Below are 16593 nucleotides of genomic sequence, written 5' to 3'. Positions count from 1 at the left end.
GTGGTTCCCTGCGGCAGCCTTGCCAGCTAAGTACTGCTCACTCTCAGGGCTCCTGCATAAGCCCTCACTTATGGGCTGTTTCCCGGAGCTCCGTCTCGATGCAGTCTTCACTCTCTCTCCCTCTCACTCTCCATACAGACGTCATTGTCGTGGTTGATTCCTTCGCGTCCCCCGCGCAGCGGCGTGCACAGGGCTGGCTCATTGTGCGCGGCCCGGGGCCTGCCTGTTAGTGCTGATGTCGGGCCGATAGAATGAAATGGATTATGGACGACGGGCCGTGCGGCGGGAGCTTACTCACCCTGACAACGGCACAATGCGCCGGGCGCGGGCCAACACAGGCAGGGGAGACTTATGACCCGGATGATTTATAACAAGTGTGAAAATATAGACTTATCCCCGACTTTCTCCGCTGGGAGCGGGGGCGGGCTGCGTCTTTTTGTTTGCATTTTAATCGGATGACATTGTACTCGCGCCCCCCCCCCCCCCCCCCCCCCCCCCCCCCCCCCCACTAACGCCCTCCGATGTGCACGCCCCACGTGCCACAAAACCAATGCAGTCATGCACACACACATGCATGCAGGCATACACACACAAACACTTACTTTGCTTGTTCCAACCTCTCTCTCTCTCTCTCTCTCTCTCTCTCTCTCTCTCTCTCTCTCTCTCTCTCTCTCTCTCTCTCTCTCTCTCTCTCTCTCTCTCTCTCTCTCTTCTCTCTCTCACAAGCACTCACACACCCATCAACCCACACACACACACACAAAAACACCGCCACCAAAAAACCTCCTTTCCCCTCTCCAAGAGACCTCCATGCTCTCTCTCTAAAATCACCGAACTCCTCCGGAGTGAGATCATTGCCTCCCCAGCGCCCAGACGTTGACTTGAAAGTGAGGTCATCGACTCGGTGAGCCGAGGAGATCCAGGGGAGAACGCGTGAAGGTCGGGGTGTCATAAAGTAACACCGACCCCTGCTTTCAAACGGTGACGACTGGAGCGACAGGGGGGTACAGGGGGATTCAAACACACGCTGCTCGTCTCCGTCGGACCACACACACACACACACACACACACACACACACACACACACACACACACACACACACACACACACACACACACACACACACACACACACACACACACACACACGCGCGCGCACACGCACACGCACACACACACACGTGTACCGCTCTCCGCCTGCTCCGACGCGAAGTGGTGAAGCGCGAGACCTCCGTGATCCTGCAGCCGCGTCCGGGGTCTAAAGATAGAGGGGCGGACAGGGGTGAGCGGGACGAGGGGTTCGTCAGAGGAGGAACGGAGCAACGCCCGCGCCGCCGCCGACCCCCGGACACGGCGCACGCCGCCGTTAATTATTTCCACCGTGAAGGACGAGAGCGTCTGAGCGGGGGAGTGCTGACCCTCTAAAAGTCAGGCCGCACATCCCCAGGCCGCCCTTGTTTGAGGGTTGATCCTCGCAGCTCAGCCTGCGGTTATATTTAGAGCGCTCACAGTCGTCTTTACGGTTCAGTGGCTTTTCCTTTCCGACGGGGGCGGATGTGGTCAGGCTCTGACCTCCCGGCGACCCGTTATCGTTACAGGGTGCTTTATAAGTGGCTGCCGCCCGAGCTGTGCTCGCTGGCTCATCCTGGGAGAAACAAGCTTTTAATGTCGCCCTCGCAATGTTCCCGGGGGCAGAGGATAGTGAGGTGGTAAGTGGGTTCGACTCCCAGTCAGAAGGCACTGAGTTCCGGACCCCGAGTGTCCCCAACGCACACCTGCCTTCCTGGTTTCCTGGTTGTCTCTGAATGATCATTTAGAAGTATCGGTGCAAGATTCTTCTACGTTTAAATCGATCATTAGAGCAAGCAAGATCCAAGATGCTATGGGTTCGCCCTGACAAAACGGCTCAGGTGTGTGTGTGTGTGTGTGTGTGTGTGTGTGTGTGTGTGTGTGTGTGTCTGTGTGTGTGTGTGTGTGTGTGTGTGTGTGTGTGTGTTTGTGCGCGAGTGCATACGTCCGTGCGTCCGTGTGACTGTATACGTGTGTCTCTGTATGTCTTTGTGTGTGTGCTTCCGTGTGTGTGCATGTGCGTGCGCGCGTGCGTGTCTGTATGTCTGCAGGGCACATGGCTGCAGGTTGAAGACAGCTTGACATGACGTGAGTTGACGGAGCATGTAAAGGCTTCACCGCAACTTGAGTCGTCGGGCAGAGGCGCAGGATAGAAGACATCTGTTCCGCGGCCGCGGGTTCAGGGCGAGCCGGGGATAAACGTGATCTATTCCCCTTCGCCACTCCAGTCTTTAGTGGGCTGCTGAAGACACTCGCCATCCGCAACATCAATATCTCCGAACGGCAGGAAATGTCAAGATACTGACGTGAGATAAAACGGCGATTAGGATGAAAGCGCGCCGTGTGTTTTTTTATTTATTTCTGTAGCGGTACGACGTGGAAACGATGCACAACACGGGGCCAGCAAAACGTGATTTATGAGTTAATAAGCGGTTCCCGCGGAGACCTCGCAGCACAACATGCTTTGTCTCACGCAGCCAGACAGGAAGGCACTGCTGCCCTTCCATTTGTTATGCTGTGTGTGCGTGTGTGCGCGTGTGTGTGTGTGTGTGTGTGTGTGTGTGTGTGTGTGTGTGTGTGTGTGTGTGTGTGTGTGTGTGTGTGTGTGTGTGTGTGTGCAGGCATGGACATGTGTGTGTACATCTGTGTGTGTGTGTGTGTTTGCGTTAGTGTCTACATGTACCTGTCTGTGTGTGTTAGGGGGTTGCGTTCTATGTGTGTGTGTGTGTGTGTGTGTGTGTGTGTGTGTGTGTGTGTGTGTGTGTGTGTGTGAGTGTGTGTGTGTGTGTGTGTGTGTGTGTGTGAGGGAGTTAGTGTCTGCATGTCTTCGTGTTTGTGCTTTTGTGTGTGTGGGTGAGTGTGTGTGTGTGTGTGTGTGCTTGTGCGGGCCTGCGTCCAGACATGTGGACCAGGTATGTGTGTGTGTAGCCACATGCTATATTTAGGACGCCCTCTTCAGAAAGATAAGTGTGCCCCCCCCCCCCCCCCCCCGGACCCCAGCTCTGTCTGCTTTATCACGCAGCTCCATCGGACCGCTGCCACTACCGCCGCTGCCCCCCCTCTCTGTCACCCTGGAGCACACTTCTCCCTCAGCCCCCCACTCATCTCTTATTCTTCATCCTATCCCCGACCACCCCTCTTCTCTCTCTCTCTCTCTCTCTCTCTCTCGTCTCTCTCTCTCTCTCTCTCTCTCTCTCTCTCTCTCTCTCTCTCTCTCTCTCTCTCTCTGTCTCTCTCTCTCTCTCTCTCTCTCTCTCTCTCTCTCTCTCTCTCTCTCTCTCTCTCTCTCTCTCTCTCTCTCTCTCTTTCTCTCTCTCTCTCTCTCTCTCTCTCTCTCTCTCTCTCTCTCTCTCTCTCTCTCTCTCTCTCTCTCTCTCTCTCTCTCTCTCTCTCTCTCTCTCTCCCTACAGCGTAAGCGTGACACCCAGCCCACCACCAAGTACGTGGAGCTGATCATCGTGGCCGACAACAGAGAGGTGAGCAGGGGTCGCGACCCCATGACATCATCCCTTACCTAACCCGCCCCACCCCCGCTTCTCCCAGACGTCTGATGTCTGATGCGTCTGGCAAGCCCCCATCTGTTTCCGTTTGTTTCGCTCCATGTTAGTTTGGACCAATCGTGTGGCTGGGGGCGAGATTAATGAGCATGTGATTGGTCAACACAAACTCGGCTGGCAGTAGTAATGTAGAATAGTGTCACCCTTTTTTTTTTTGGTTAAGCGTCGAGGAAATATTAACGTTTCAATCCACACGGTTTCCACTGGTCACTGTAGAAATAAACCTCATCCACTTTGACGAGTTTCCTTTGGTCGAATGTCTGTACAGCGAGACAGACAGGTGCCAAGCCGTAACTTCCCCTGCTTGCCGTTCCTGGTTCCTGGCCCAGTTCCATCAATATATACGGACTAGATATTGCCTGAGCTGCGCTGTTCAACGTTATGTCGGAAACCAACCCGCTTGAAGATTGCTTAAAAATCGGCAATCATTCAGCAGGTGGGTGGTTAACCCACAAACAAGATGGCGGCGTTATTGAGGCAGGCTTAGAAGCCGAACACGATATCTAGTCGGTATATATATCTATGGCCCAGCCCCAGCTCACAGCATGCTAATGCTCCACTCGCCCATAAGCATTCAACACACAACCTACGGATCAACGCTCCCACGCATTGCAAACATCCCACACCCCCACCATTGTCTTTTGTTCCTTCCCTTATTACACCTTTCCCCTCGTGTCGTGTTTGTCCCGCAGTTCCAGAAACAGGGGAAGGACATGGACAAGGTGAAGCAGCGCCTGGCTGAGATCGCCAACCACGTGGACAAGGTGATAATGGAGCCGGGGGCCGGTGGTGTTGAAGTGGGAGCAGGAGGTGACGTCACGGCGGAGCCTGTTAGCGGTCAGCCCCGTGAGGGTGGGAGACTGATTGGATCGGGAGCGGCTGGATCACTTAAAATGGCTGCCGCGTTGCTTGTGGTCTGGGGGGGGGGGGGGGGGGGAAGGGGGCAATGATGAGTGGAGGTTGTAATGAAATGTAACACATCTCAAGAAAAACCCGAGGCTCACTGTTGCCGGGTAGGTTATTGTTTTTCTCGTTGGGATGCAGACGTTTGCTGGGGGAATGACGTGTTGTCTGATGGGTTATGAGGTATGAGGTCGGTACTGTTTTGAAGCGAAGGGCCAGAACTAGAAATGCCTGGCCCTTCTTCTGTCCTTGAGTCAGACCAGGTGTTGAGTGCAGCGGTAACTTGGCGAAATCAGCCGTGGAGAAAACACAAAAAGACATGTTTATGAGTTGCTAATGCATGCTCCATGTTTAAGTCTTTACCTTCTCATTAATTTAGCTTTGTGTCTAAGTGTGCGTGTGTGTGCGTGGGGGGGGGGGGGGGGGTTCCTACACGTCTCTGTGTGTGTGTATGTGTGTGTGTGTGTGTGTGTGTGTGTGTGTGTGTGTGTGTGTGTGTGTGTGTGTGTGCCCGCCCGCCCCTACGTCTACAGGATCCTGAATATGCATTGTGTGTGTGTGTGTGTGTGTGTGTGTGTGTGTGCGTGTGTGTGTGTGTGCGTGTGCGTCTCTCTGTGTGTTAACGCCTCTCCCCTCCAGTTCTACAGGGCCCTGAACATCCGGGTGGCCCTCGTGGGCCTGGAGGTGTGGAGCGACGCGGACAAGTGCCCCGTGTCCCAGGACCCCTTCACCACGCTGCACGAGTTCCTGGACTGGAGGAAGGCCAAGCTTCTGCCCCAGAGGCCCCACGACAACGCCCAGCTCATCAGGTGAGCTGGGCCCCGGGGCCAAGGCCATGGGGGGGGGGGGGGGGCTGTGATGGTTATTATTATGTCACGGTTCACAGTCAAACCATCTCTTTATCTATTTATCTACTTATGTATTTATGTATGTCTTCATCCTTCTAGGCATCCTGACATCTATTTATGTCGTCATCTATGTATCTATTTATGTGTTTATGTATTCATGTGTTTATCTATTCATCTAGACATCTGTGCAACTATTCATCAAGACATCTACACAGCTATTTATACATTTATCTAGACATCTATTTGCGTCGGTCTGTTTGTCTTTCTTGCTGTCCTGTCGAATCAGTGAGCTCTCTTCTTTAAGAGAGAGAGAGAGGAAGGGAGGGGGGAGGGAGGAAGGGAGGGGGAGGGAGGGAGGGAGAGGGAGTTAGGGAGGGAGGGAGGGAGGGAGAAGGAGTTAGGGAGGGAGGGAGGGAGAGGGAGGGAGGGAGGGAGGGAGGGAGGGAGACAGTTGACTAACAGAGATGGGGATCATTGACTTTGTTCTCAATGGGACATCTTTCCGTGCCTTGCTTATTGAGTATGTTTGTGTGTGTGTGTGTGTGTGTGTGTGTGCGTGTGCGTGTGTGTGCGTGTGTGTATCCTCCCCAGTGGGGTGTACTTCCAGGGTACCACTATTGGCATGGCGCCCATCATGAGCATGTGCACTGCCGAACAGTCCGGGGGCATCGTCATGGTGAGTAGGCACACAGGAAGTCAGTGAACAAACAGGAGGATGCATCGGCTCAATGGCACACGCACACACGCGCACGGACACACACACACACACACACACACACACACACACACACACACATACAGCAACAGACTGACACAGAAACAGAAGGACACACGCACACAGGCACACACACACACTCGCATGCACGCACACACTCGGACACACACATGATACACACGTTTTCCCGTGGCTCACTGATAGTTCAGGGCTCCAATTGACCTTCTGTAACCTCCAGGGCATGATGTTCCTTCACCCTGCCCTCCGCTTGTCCGACTTTTCTCTCTCTCTCTCTCTATCTGTTTCCCTTTCTCTCTCTGTTTCTCTTCCTCTCTCTACCTTCCTCTCTCTCTTTCTCTTTTAATTGTCTCTCTCTCTCTCTCTCTCTCTCTCTCTCTCTCTCTCTCTCTCTCTCTCTCTCTCTCTCTCTCTCTCTCTCTCTCTTTGTTTCATCGCTCCTCTGCAGTTCCCTCCACCCTGTCCATGTTAGTCTGTCATGTATTAGGGCCGTCTAATGGGGCTGAACATGTGAGTCAGATTCAATGTCAAATCAAATGCATTTATTCTGCTTTGTGTACTTTTCTTCTCTTCTTCTGGCCGGCTTCAGTTGTTCCTTTGGAAGGATAGAACATGAATCACACAAACAAAACTGCACACGCACACACACACACACACACATTCACATGCAGACACAAAACATGAAAAACACAACACACGTACACTCCCTTCTCCTAAATGGTGCGATGTGATTAGACTGGATCTCTTCACACTCGCTTCACTTCATATTAGTTGTGAAGTCATTAGTCGTTTTTTAAAGCACAATCTCTTCTTTTTTTGTTTGTTTGAATAAAGTTGTCACCCAGATTTGCTACAAAGCTCAATCGGGATTGGTTCTGCTACATTCCACTGCTTCCTCCTTAATGTAGTCACTTCTTCATTTTCTCTCTCTCTCTCTCTCGTTCTCTCCTTCCCCATCTCTCTCTCTCTCTCTCTCTCTCTCTCTCTCTCTCTCTCTCTCTCTCTCTCTCTCTCTCTCTATCCTTCCCCATCTCTCTCTCTCTCTCTCTCTCTCTCCCTCTCCCTCCCTCCCTCCCTCCCTCCCTCCGTCCGTCCCCTCCCTCCCTCAGTGTTTTTCCCTGCCTGTTCTGGCTGGCTGCCGTCTGTCTTTACGGCCCCCCCGTCCATATGGTTTCCCGGTTCATTTTTTCCGCCCAGATGGCGGAACGAAGGGACACGATCCTGTCGGCGGCGCCCGGACACGCGCCCATACATCAGGGTGCAGACGTGAATGATTAGCCCCCGGTCCCCGCCCCCGGCGCGTCCCCCCAGTCCCACTCACACAGAGAGGGGGGGGGGGGGAGTAATACCCCCTGACGCCCCCCCTCAACCCTCTGTTTACAACCCTCCAGTCCGCTCTCCGAACTCGGCTCAGGAGGTAGAGCGGGTTCGCCGGTAACCGGACGGTTGCTAGTCCAATCCCGAGTGTCGAGGTGTCCCAGAGCGAGACCCCTGACCCTGACTGCTCCCGACGAGCTGGCGGTCGCCCGTGGTTGACTCCGCCATCAATGTGTGAATGGTTGTTAAGTCGCTTTGGATAAAAGCGTCGGCTAGATGTAAACGTAATCACGGCACCGCTCGCTCGCTCTTCCCAGCGTGTCCCGACTCCCCGTTCCTTTCTTCTGTTCTCTCGTTATCGGTCACGACGACGAGAGAGTTAACGTCCGCAAAGACGCCATCTGGTCTCTCCCCTGTGCATCAACGCGATCTGGATCGTCTGCCGCGTGCGGCTAGCATTAACATTAGCATAGCCTTCTGATGTGGATCAGAAGGCTATGCTAATGTTAACGCTAGCCAAACGCTGCAGACGATGTGTATTCTAATGAGACTTCTGGTTAAACGGTCTTGGCCTCGCGCAGCAGGAGGCAATCGGCGAAAGGGGAACCTCAGGTTGGGGAGGAAATGGAATCAACACGTTTGAGGGGGAAAAAAGGAAAAAAAATAACAAAATGGTTCTGACCACACAGCTGTCACGGAACAACTGGTTACAGCTGGTGACGGCTGGCCACAGATGTACTCCGCTTCCCTCGGAGAACAATGGAGGGAAGCGGGCAGTTATCGACAGAACTGGATCAGCCAGCAAAATGACAAACATGGATTAAGAGACCCAGCCGGATAAAGCGCAGGGATTGGAGCTGCCTTCTGTGGCCCAGGTGCGTGGGGGCTGTGGAAGACTGCGGCAGATCCATTATTAATCTGGCCTCGCCGCGTATGGGCTCTGCTGTAAGTGTCAAGGGATCTCTGTGGGTAGACGGAGGTCGAAGGGTCAGTTTACCTTCCCCTGTGTTAAGGTTGGTTCCGGGGAGTTTGTCCTTGTGTGGTAGTTGCATTGTGGTTGCTTTTACTGCTGTTTCATTGAGTGACAGTGTTATTAACTGGACAGCTCGAGCTGTTCCGGTGACAGCAGCTGTGCTTGGCTGGCATGTGGCTCATGAGGTAGAGCGGGTTGGCGGGTAAGTAGAAGGTTTCTAGTCTTTGCGTGTCAAGGTGTCCCTTAGCAAGGCAAAAGGCACAGTATAAATGCAGACCATTTACCCTTTAAAAGATGAATCTCATGTCTCCACGTCTCGACATCAGCATCCTACCAAGATGGAAGCCGAAGAAGTACCATCGAACAACACCGGCAGATGACGCCTATATCCGTGACGTTTTGTCTTTCTAAAGTCTTTCATCGTTCTTTGTTTCCAGGACCACTCGGACAACCCCCTGGGCGCCGCCGTCACCCTCGCCCACGAGCTCGGACACAACTTCGGCATGAACCACGACACGCCAGAGCGGGGCTGCGGTTGCCGTGTGACGGCCGACCGGGGGGGCTGCATCATGACCCCCTCCACCGGGTGAGTTCCAACGAGTTGCCTTGACGACGCCACGAGAATTGGAGGGGGGGGGGGGGGGGGGGGTGTGGTCTGATGAGCGAGACAGGGCCGCTGTACCGGTGTGTCGAGGGGACAGCCGCTTCGACGCGGCGCCCGGTTTGTTTATCGTCTCGGGAGGACCCCTTCGTCATCCATCAGGCGTCCGACACCGTGCCCGAAGCTTTATTAGCCGGCTAGGCTCCCGCTAATAAATTGCTAGCTTCAAACCAATCCACAGCTCATTACGGCGTTGTCAGGCCGCCGTTAACCTTGCCTCCGCTCACTCCCCCGGCTCTCGCGCTGTGGCGGTGCGTGACGCGTCAAGCGCTATGAAAATATTAGCTTATACGCGCTTCTTAATTGGTAATTTACAGTCAGTGGCGCAGGATGAAAATGAAAGGCGCTCACCGAGCGGCGGGGGTTAATGGGCGAGCCGCGCAGCTGTGCCGAGCCCCCGCGGCGGCGGCGGCGGCGGCGGCGTTGCTATGTTTGGTGAATAGCAAAGCCCTCGGCAGCCACAAAGGAGCAGCGCCGCGAGCTAGTTAGCGAAGCGGCGCTAGCTAGCGCTGAGAGAGTCACTTAATAAACGCTGTGTTTGTTTATTCACTTATTGGTTTTGTTCGTAGGGTTGGTCTCTGGGGAACTATTGTCGACTATCAAGCATGGCAGTCGCCCCTGTGTGAGTTTTATTATTGTTGACTGATAATTGTATAAAGCAGCAAACAGACACACCTTTTTTCGATACATGGTCTATGAAAACACATGTTCTTTAAAAAAATATGTTCTTTAAAAACATATGGTCTTCCAAAACATATGGTCTTTAAAAACATATTTTCTTTAAAACATACGGTCTGTCAACAAAACCCTCCGATACGTCTGATATCAGCGCAAACAAGAGGAGGTTATTACGTCACTTCATGCCATCCCTATACCTTTACATTTACATTTAGGGCATTTAGCAGACTCTTTTATCCAAAGCGACTTAAGAAGTGAAACAATATATCGCTGTCTGTACAGTAAAGATGTTCATAGAACCAAGTGCAAGTACATATAATCGCTAGGCTAACCAATTCCCCAGAACATCCAGCTGGTAACAAAACTCGAGGCTCCCCTGGTGTGTGTGTGTGTGCGTGTGTGTGTGTGTGTGTGTGTGTGTGTGTGTGTGTGTGTGTATGTGTGTGTGGGGGGGGGGGTGTTCAGTGGGTTAAATCTATTGCATGTTGTCTCGGGCCTAGCTACAGCGGTCTGCGAGAGCATCTGGGCCGGTGCTGGTTCTGCTGGAAAGAGACCGCGTGCGTGTGTTTGTGTGTCTGGATGAGAGTCTAAGTGTAAGTGTGTGTGTGTGTGTGTGTGTGTGTGTGTGTGTGTGTGTGTGTGTGCTGTGTGTGTGTGTGTGTGTGTGTGTGTGTGTGTGTGTGCGTGATCGTGTGCCTGTGTGTGTGTGTGTGTGTGTGTGTGTGTGTGTGTGTGTGTGTGTGTGTGTGTGTGCGTGCATGTGCACGTGTGGGCGTTTGTCTTGGACCAGACCCATGCATAACAAGGTAACACAAGCACTGATTATAGAGCCATAGAACAAGGCTGTGAGATGAGTTTGGGGGGGGGTACATTTTACACCGGGTCGAGGGCATTCAGGGTCAAGAACCTCGCTTCAAAACAATGGGAGGCAAAGTTTGAGTAGGTACCTGCAATCCTGGTCTCTATTCATCCTTTGTAAATCTCCTACCTCCTTTCTCGCCATACTACAACTCTCTGTGAATCTCTCTCTCCATCTCCGTTTTACCCTTCGCTGCGTCTCCTGTTACCCTTTCTGCTCTCCAGGTCTTCATCATTCTCCGCCAGCTCCTGTCCTTTCACACCCATCCAACTTTAATGTCAGGGCTTTTCAGGACAGCCACAGATAAAGTGTTCGCTATTCCTGAACGTCGCACCCAGGTAGGCGGTGCGGCATAGCCGGGGAGATGCTCCCTTCAACCCTGTGCGTTACGCCCGGGAACACAGAGAAGGAAATGGAGTCATAATTTTTGCATAAAATGTGCTTTGCCTCAGAACCTCGAACCCGTAGACAAAAGAATGGCAGCGGAACAGACAGAACGTGTACGCACGTGTTTTGTTCCTAAACTCCTCCAGAGAGTTTTCTGGGGCTGCTTTTTTTCCTCGACAAAAGCAAAACACATGTTTCGGGATCAACCTCTTTTTTTGTGGGGTGGGGGGGGGGCTGGTTTCAAACTTCCCCGTCTTAATTGCGTCCACAACTCAACAAGTCCACTGTGTTCCCCCCAGAGGAACGGAGACGGACCTCTCAAACAAAAACAAAGGATGTTTAAGCTAATGCCGTTTTTTTTCTTCTCTTCTTCCTCTCCTCCTTCCTTTCTGTTCGTTCCTTGGTTCTGGGTCCAGGTCAGCACCATGAGCTCAGTCCCCCTGGGCGGGCCACTGACCGGGGGTCCCGGGAGAGGGGTGTGTGTGTGTTTGTGTGTGTGGGGGGGGGGTGGTCCTCAGCTTTAGGCCCTCACGGTTCCACATGTTGAGCCGTGCTGTGAAGTGGGCCCCACACACGCTGCTCCCCCCGTTCGCGATTAGCGTGAGGAACCCACAGGGGCCTCTGAGGTTACAACCACCCGAGCCGCCTTCTCCAGTTTTATACCTAGTGTGGCATGTGTTACACTCGGGGTTATGGCATCACACAAGGAACATAGTATGTTTCAGACCCCGGTGCCCCCCCTTGTATACTTGTAAAAATTGACCATTTTTTTCTGGCCACCCAAAAACGGTTTTAGAATCAGTGCCTCGCATTCACCCGTTCATACACACATTCACACACCCGACGTCGGTACACCTACGGCGTTGTCAACCGTGCAAGGAATCTAGGGTTAGGTGTGTTGCTTAGGGACACCTCGACGCTTCGAAAAAGCAACCCCCCGGAGAACGATGGTTATCCACGCGTCTGTCCGTCTGTCCGTCTGCGTTGCCCTGAGACGCTGAGACCCATGGGACACGGAGGAAATGGCAGGCCTCACGCAGCTAGCGTTGGGCGACGGCCACAATGTGAGCCGGAAGTGGCTCAGAAGTGGCTCAGAAGTGGCCCAGAAGTGGCTCAGAAGTGGCTCAGAAGTGGCTCAGAAGTGGCTCAGAAGTGGCTCAGAAGTGGCTCAGAAGTGGCTCAAAAGTGGCTCAGAAGTGGCTCAGAAGTGTCTCAGAGGGTAGAGCAGGCCGTCTGGGAACCGGAAAGGTTGCTGCTCGTATTGGTCACGGACAATTCTGGCTCCTCTGCTCAGCCGCCCTGCACTACCTCTATCTCTCTCTCTGAGCCACGTCTGAGCCACATCTGAGCCACTTCCGTCGACTGTGGTCGTCGCCCAACGCTATCTGAGTGAGGCCTGCCACTTCCTCCGTGTCCCATGGACGGACAGACAGACGTGTGGATAACCATCGGGCGCCACCCTCCCCCTCCGGGAGCCGTATCGAGGGAGATAGCGGCGCTCACGTCCCTCTCCGTTATCGTGCCCCGAGGCAGCAGGGTCGCAACGCTGATGGCTGTCCCGGAGCCAGGCGGCCAGCTGCACGTCTGCACATCTGCACGGTGCGATGGCCGTGTCCTGTGCTCCTATTGGTCACGGCCAATCGTGGCTCCTCCACTCAGCTTCCCCCCCGCATCACCTCTCTCTCTTTCTCTCTCTCGCTCACTTCCTCTCTTTATCTGTATCAGTCTCTCCTCCTATCTCTGTCTCGGTTTCCTCTCTCTCTGTTTCTCCCTCACTCTCTGTATCACTCCCTCTCTCTCTCTCTCTCTCTCTCGCTCTCTTTATCTCTCTGTCTCTCTCTGTATATTGCTTGCTCTCTTTCTCTATCCTGCTCTCTCTGTCTTTCTCTCTCTCTCTCTCTCTCTCTCTCTCTCTCTCTCTCTCTCTCTCTCTCTCTCTCTCTCTCTCTCTCTCTCTCTCTCTCTCTCTCTCTCTCTCTCTTTCTCTCTTTCTCTCTCTTTCTCTCTCTCTCTTTCTTCTCTCTCTCTTTCTCTCTCTCTCTCTCTCTCTCTCTCTCTCTCTCTCTCTCTCTCTCTCTCTCTCTCTCTCTCTCTCTCTCTCTGTATCTCTATTGTTTCTCTCTGTCCTCTCTATTACCTCCTAATGAGAACGAGGTGGTGTCCTTCTCATCCTGGGAGATTGTATCTCATCCAACCACATGGGCTGGAACACACACAGACAGACACACACACACACACACACAAATGCACACACTCGCACACACAAGCAAACACATGTGCACACACAAAGACACACACACATGCACACACACACACACACACACACACACACACACACACACACACACACACACACACACACACACACAGATGACCGCATTAATCTTTTGCTTGGCTATTAGCTTTTGACTCACCAGCACATGAAGAGGTCACCGGAACACAGACACACCGACACCGACACACACACACACACACACACACACACACACACACACACACACACACACACACACACACACACACACACACACACACACACACACACTAACCTAGCCCTGCAGATGTATATGCGACTATAGTACTTCAGGCTAGTTTCCCGATCGCTCGCTCTGCCGGGGATTAAGATCCAGGCTACTCTCCGCTGGGCTCAGAGTATCATGCTGATGCTGGGTAAGACGTTAATAACATGCTTAAATCCTCCAACCCGCATTAAACCACACCACGCGTGACAGGAAGTGAGGGAAGTGAAGAGCAAAAGAAAAACAAGTCCATGGTAACCGCGGGCAACCTGCCCTTCTGCGGAGTCTCCGGAATTGAACCTCATTGAATGGTACCCACGGGGAGCTCGCTAGGAATACAGTGTCTCGGGGGTCAGAGGTCAGCGGGACCGCCAAGGCACCTTGGGACACGACCCAGATCATATCTTCCCGTGCTCGGTTGGCCTGGCAACCCACAAGGGCTGGAACCAGTAGTTGAAACGCCTCGCGAGGCTCCGCTGTGGTCTGTGCTCTTTCGTTGTAGTCAAACGATCGACTCTTCCAAGATCTCCCACTGCCCGGGCAGGCCCCTTGCGTGTCAGGGAATGGGATTCCTCCAAATTGTGGTACGGAGTTGTAATAACAGTAGGCTTAGAGTCAAGACGCTATCACGGTCAATATCTCCCCAATTACAATATCCTTGAGGAATCTTCCCAGGGACCTTGGGTTGTGTTTTTTGGCCAGTCGGTTTGGGGAGAGACTTCTGGCAGTTGGGATTCATGGCTGGTTCGTGGGCTTTTTCTCTTCAGTGGACTGACAGTGTTTTATGGCTAAGAGGAAGTGACAGATAAGGGGCTGATTGGTAGCAAATCACACGGACAGCTAAGCTTGAATTAATTACAGAGAGAGTTGGTTTTATGCTAGCTGTCCAGATTTATGAAGGACTTGCATGCTATCTGGTTGGTTGACAAGTAAAAATAAGGTTTTGCATTTGCATGCTTTAATGTATATCAGCCAGCATCTAAATCTACTCATGGGGGGGGGGGACATTCAACACCGGGTTGAGAGCATTTAGGGTCAAGAACCTGGCTTCAAAACAACTCAGGGAGAGGCAAAGTAAAGGGAGTAGATCCAAGCTATTCTGGTCTCTCTTCTTCTCTCTTCTCTCTTCCTTTGTATATTTCCGACCTCATAGGTCTCTCTCTCCTCTCTCTAGCTCTGTCTCTCTTTAAACTCCAACTCTCTCTCTTCATATAATTTTTACCCTTCGCTTCTTCTCCTGATGATGAAGTAGTATAAGTAGTAAGTATAATTGAGTAGTAGTGAATACAGCATGGTAGCGATGTGTCGTACCTCGTCCTTTATCCAATAAAGCTAACCCCAACGGGGTATCACAGCGCTGGACCTAGTATTACTCGCTGTAGTATCCAAGCAGTGCAGCGCATCGCCATCTGGGTAAACTGTTTCATCCACACAGCGCCGCTGATCTGAGAAAGCCTCTTTTATCTGTACGGCCTTATCGTAGCACCAGGGTGGATCACAGTGGCCTGTAATGGATCCAGGGCTTATCCGCTATCGCCAGACCTCCCCGAGATCCTATCCACAGGCTTGCCCCCCTTTCTCCTGCCTCCCTGGCGCTGCTGCTATACTCCAACCCGCTGCTCTGCCTCCTGTCAGCAGGGCTTCTGCAATTTCCAAAGCGAAAGCTGCGAAAAGCTGAACAAACCTGAAAAAGACCCAAAACCACAAAACCCCCGAAAAGAAAAGACAATCTTGATCTCCAAACGTATTGGAACCGAGTAGAGCAAGCCGTCGAGGGTGGATGGCGGACCTCCTTGCGTAACAGATAGAACAGACGTTTTTCCAAACCCCCTCCGACTCCTGCAAGAAAATAAAGATTGGATGCCACTCATGCTTTGCTCAGAGGAAGTTAGTAACAAGACAGGAGGGGAAGAAATCCAACAAAGGTCGCTGAGCCGTACTGGGGCTCTCCCCCTCTCCCCTTTGAAGAGTGGCAGCGGCCCAGACTCCGACAGGAGGAAGCAGGGTTGTCTGTGGCTGTCTAAGGTTGTCTAGATTTTCTGTAGGATTGTCTGGGGTTGTCTAGGGTTGTCTGGGGTTGTCTCAGGTTGTGTAGGGTTGTCTAGTGGTCCTGGAGATGTCTAGTGCTGTCTAGGGTTGTATACTGTTGTGTAGGATTGTCTGGGGTTGTCTAGGGTTGTCTGGAGTTGTCTCAGGTTGTGTAGGGTTGTCTAGTGGTCCTGGAGATGTCTAGTGCTGTCTAGGGTTGTATATTGTTGTGCAGGGTTGTCTGGGGTTGTCTTCGTTGTCTGGGGTTGTCTCGGGGTGTGTAGGGTTGTCTATTGGTGCTCGAGATGTCTAGTGCTGTCTAGGGTTGTATACTGTTGTGTAGCGTTGTCTAAGGTTGTCTCGTGGTGATAGAGATGTAGAGGGTTGTTTGGGGTTGTGTAGGGTTGTGTAGGGTTGTCTAGCATTACCTCTGGGGTTGTCTATGGTTCTGTAGCGTTGTGTAGCGTTGTGTAAGGTTGTCTAAGGTTGGCTGGGTTATCTAGGGTGGTCTCGGGTCTCAGGTGGTACTAAGATGTCTAGGGTTGTCTCAGGTTGTCTAGCTGTGGCCGAGGGTTGTCTAAGGTTGTCTAGCGCTGTCTGCACCCTTCCCTGGGGCACAGACATGCCGACTGTGATTGGATGTTGCGCGGCTGTCTCAACCAGGCCCGGGGACGGCAGCTGCTAAACGGCAACATTCATAGTTTCCTCAGTCTCTCCACAGTTATTATCCCAACTGTCGCGCACCCTCACACATGTGCGCACACACACTCGCACATTCTCCCGCACACACTCGCACACTCGCACGCCGAGACACGCACACACTTCCCTAACCTCTGCAGCACCTCCATTGTTTTGAGTACAGACCAATTATTTCCGCATTGCCTCCCATAAAGAACAGCTGGGTTCTGAAATGTACATGTAAATAAATGAGGCGCGGCAAAAAAGAAAAGAGTAAGTGTTTCCTCCATTCATATGGCGCGGGGGGGGGGGGGGGGGGGGGGGGGGGGGGGGGGGGGGGGGGGGGGGGGGGGGGGGGGGGGGGGGGGGGGGGGGGGGGGGTG

General features: G+C 52.8%; 1 protein-coding gene across 1 annotated transcript in view; it reads left to right on the top strand.

Annotated features, from left to right (window-relative positions):
- The window catches only part of LOC115531465 (disintegrin and metalloproteinase domain-containing protein 12-like), a 60296-nt gene extending 51286 nt beyond the window's left edge, over nt 1-9010 (top strand). The window contains exons 7-11 of the mRNA XM_030340762.1: nt 3480-3545; nt 4319-4390; nt 5169-5338; nt 5969-6053; nt 8838-9010. Coding sequence (XP_030196622.1) covers nt 3480-3545; nt 4319-4390; nt 5169-5338; nt 5969-6053; nt 8838-8990 — 546 coding nt within the window. The 3' untranslated portion in view covers nt 8991-9010. The remainder of the gene's footprint in view (nt 1-3479; nt 3546-4318; nt 4391-5168; nt 5339-5968; nt 6054-8837) is intronic.
- Nucleotides 9011-16593: the final 7583 nt, after the last annotated feature.

Source organism: Gadus morhua, chromosome 18, assembly GCF_902167405.1.
Source record: "Gadus morhua chromosome 18, gadMor3.0, whole genome shotgun sequence".
Taxonomy (NCBI): Eukaryota; Metazoa; Chordata; class Actinopteri; order Gadiformes; family Gadidae; genus Gadus; species Gadus morhua.
The sequence above is the reverse complement of the archived record's forward strand: the minus strand, read 5'-3'. Positions and strand labels throughout refer to the sequence as shown.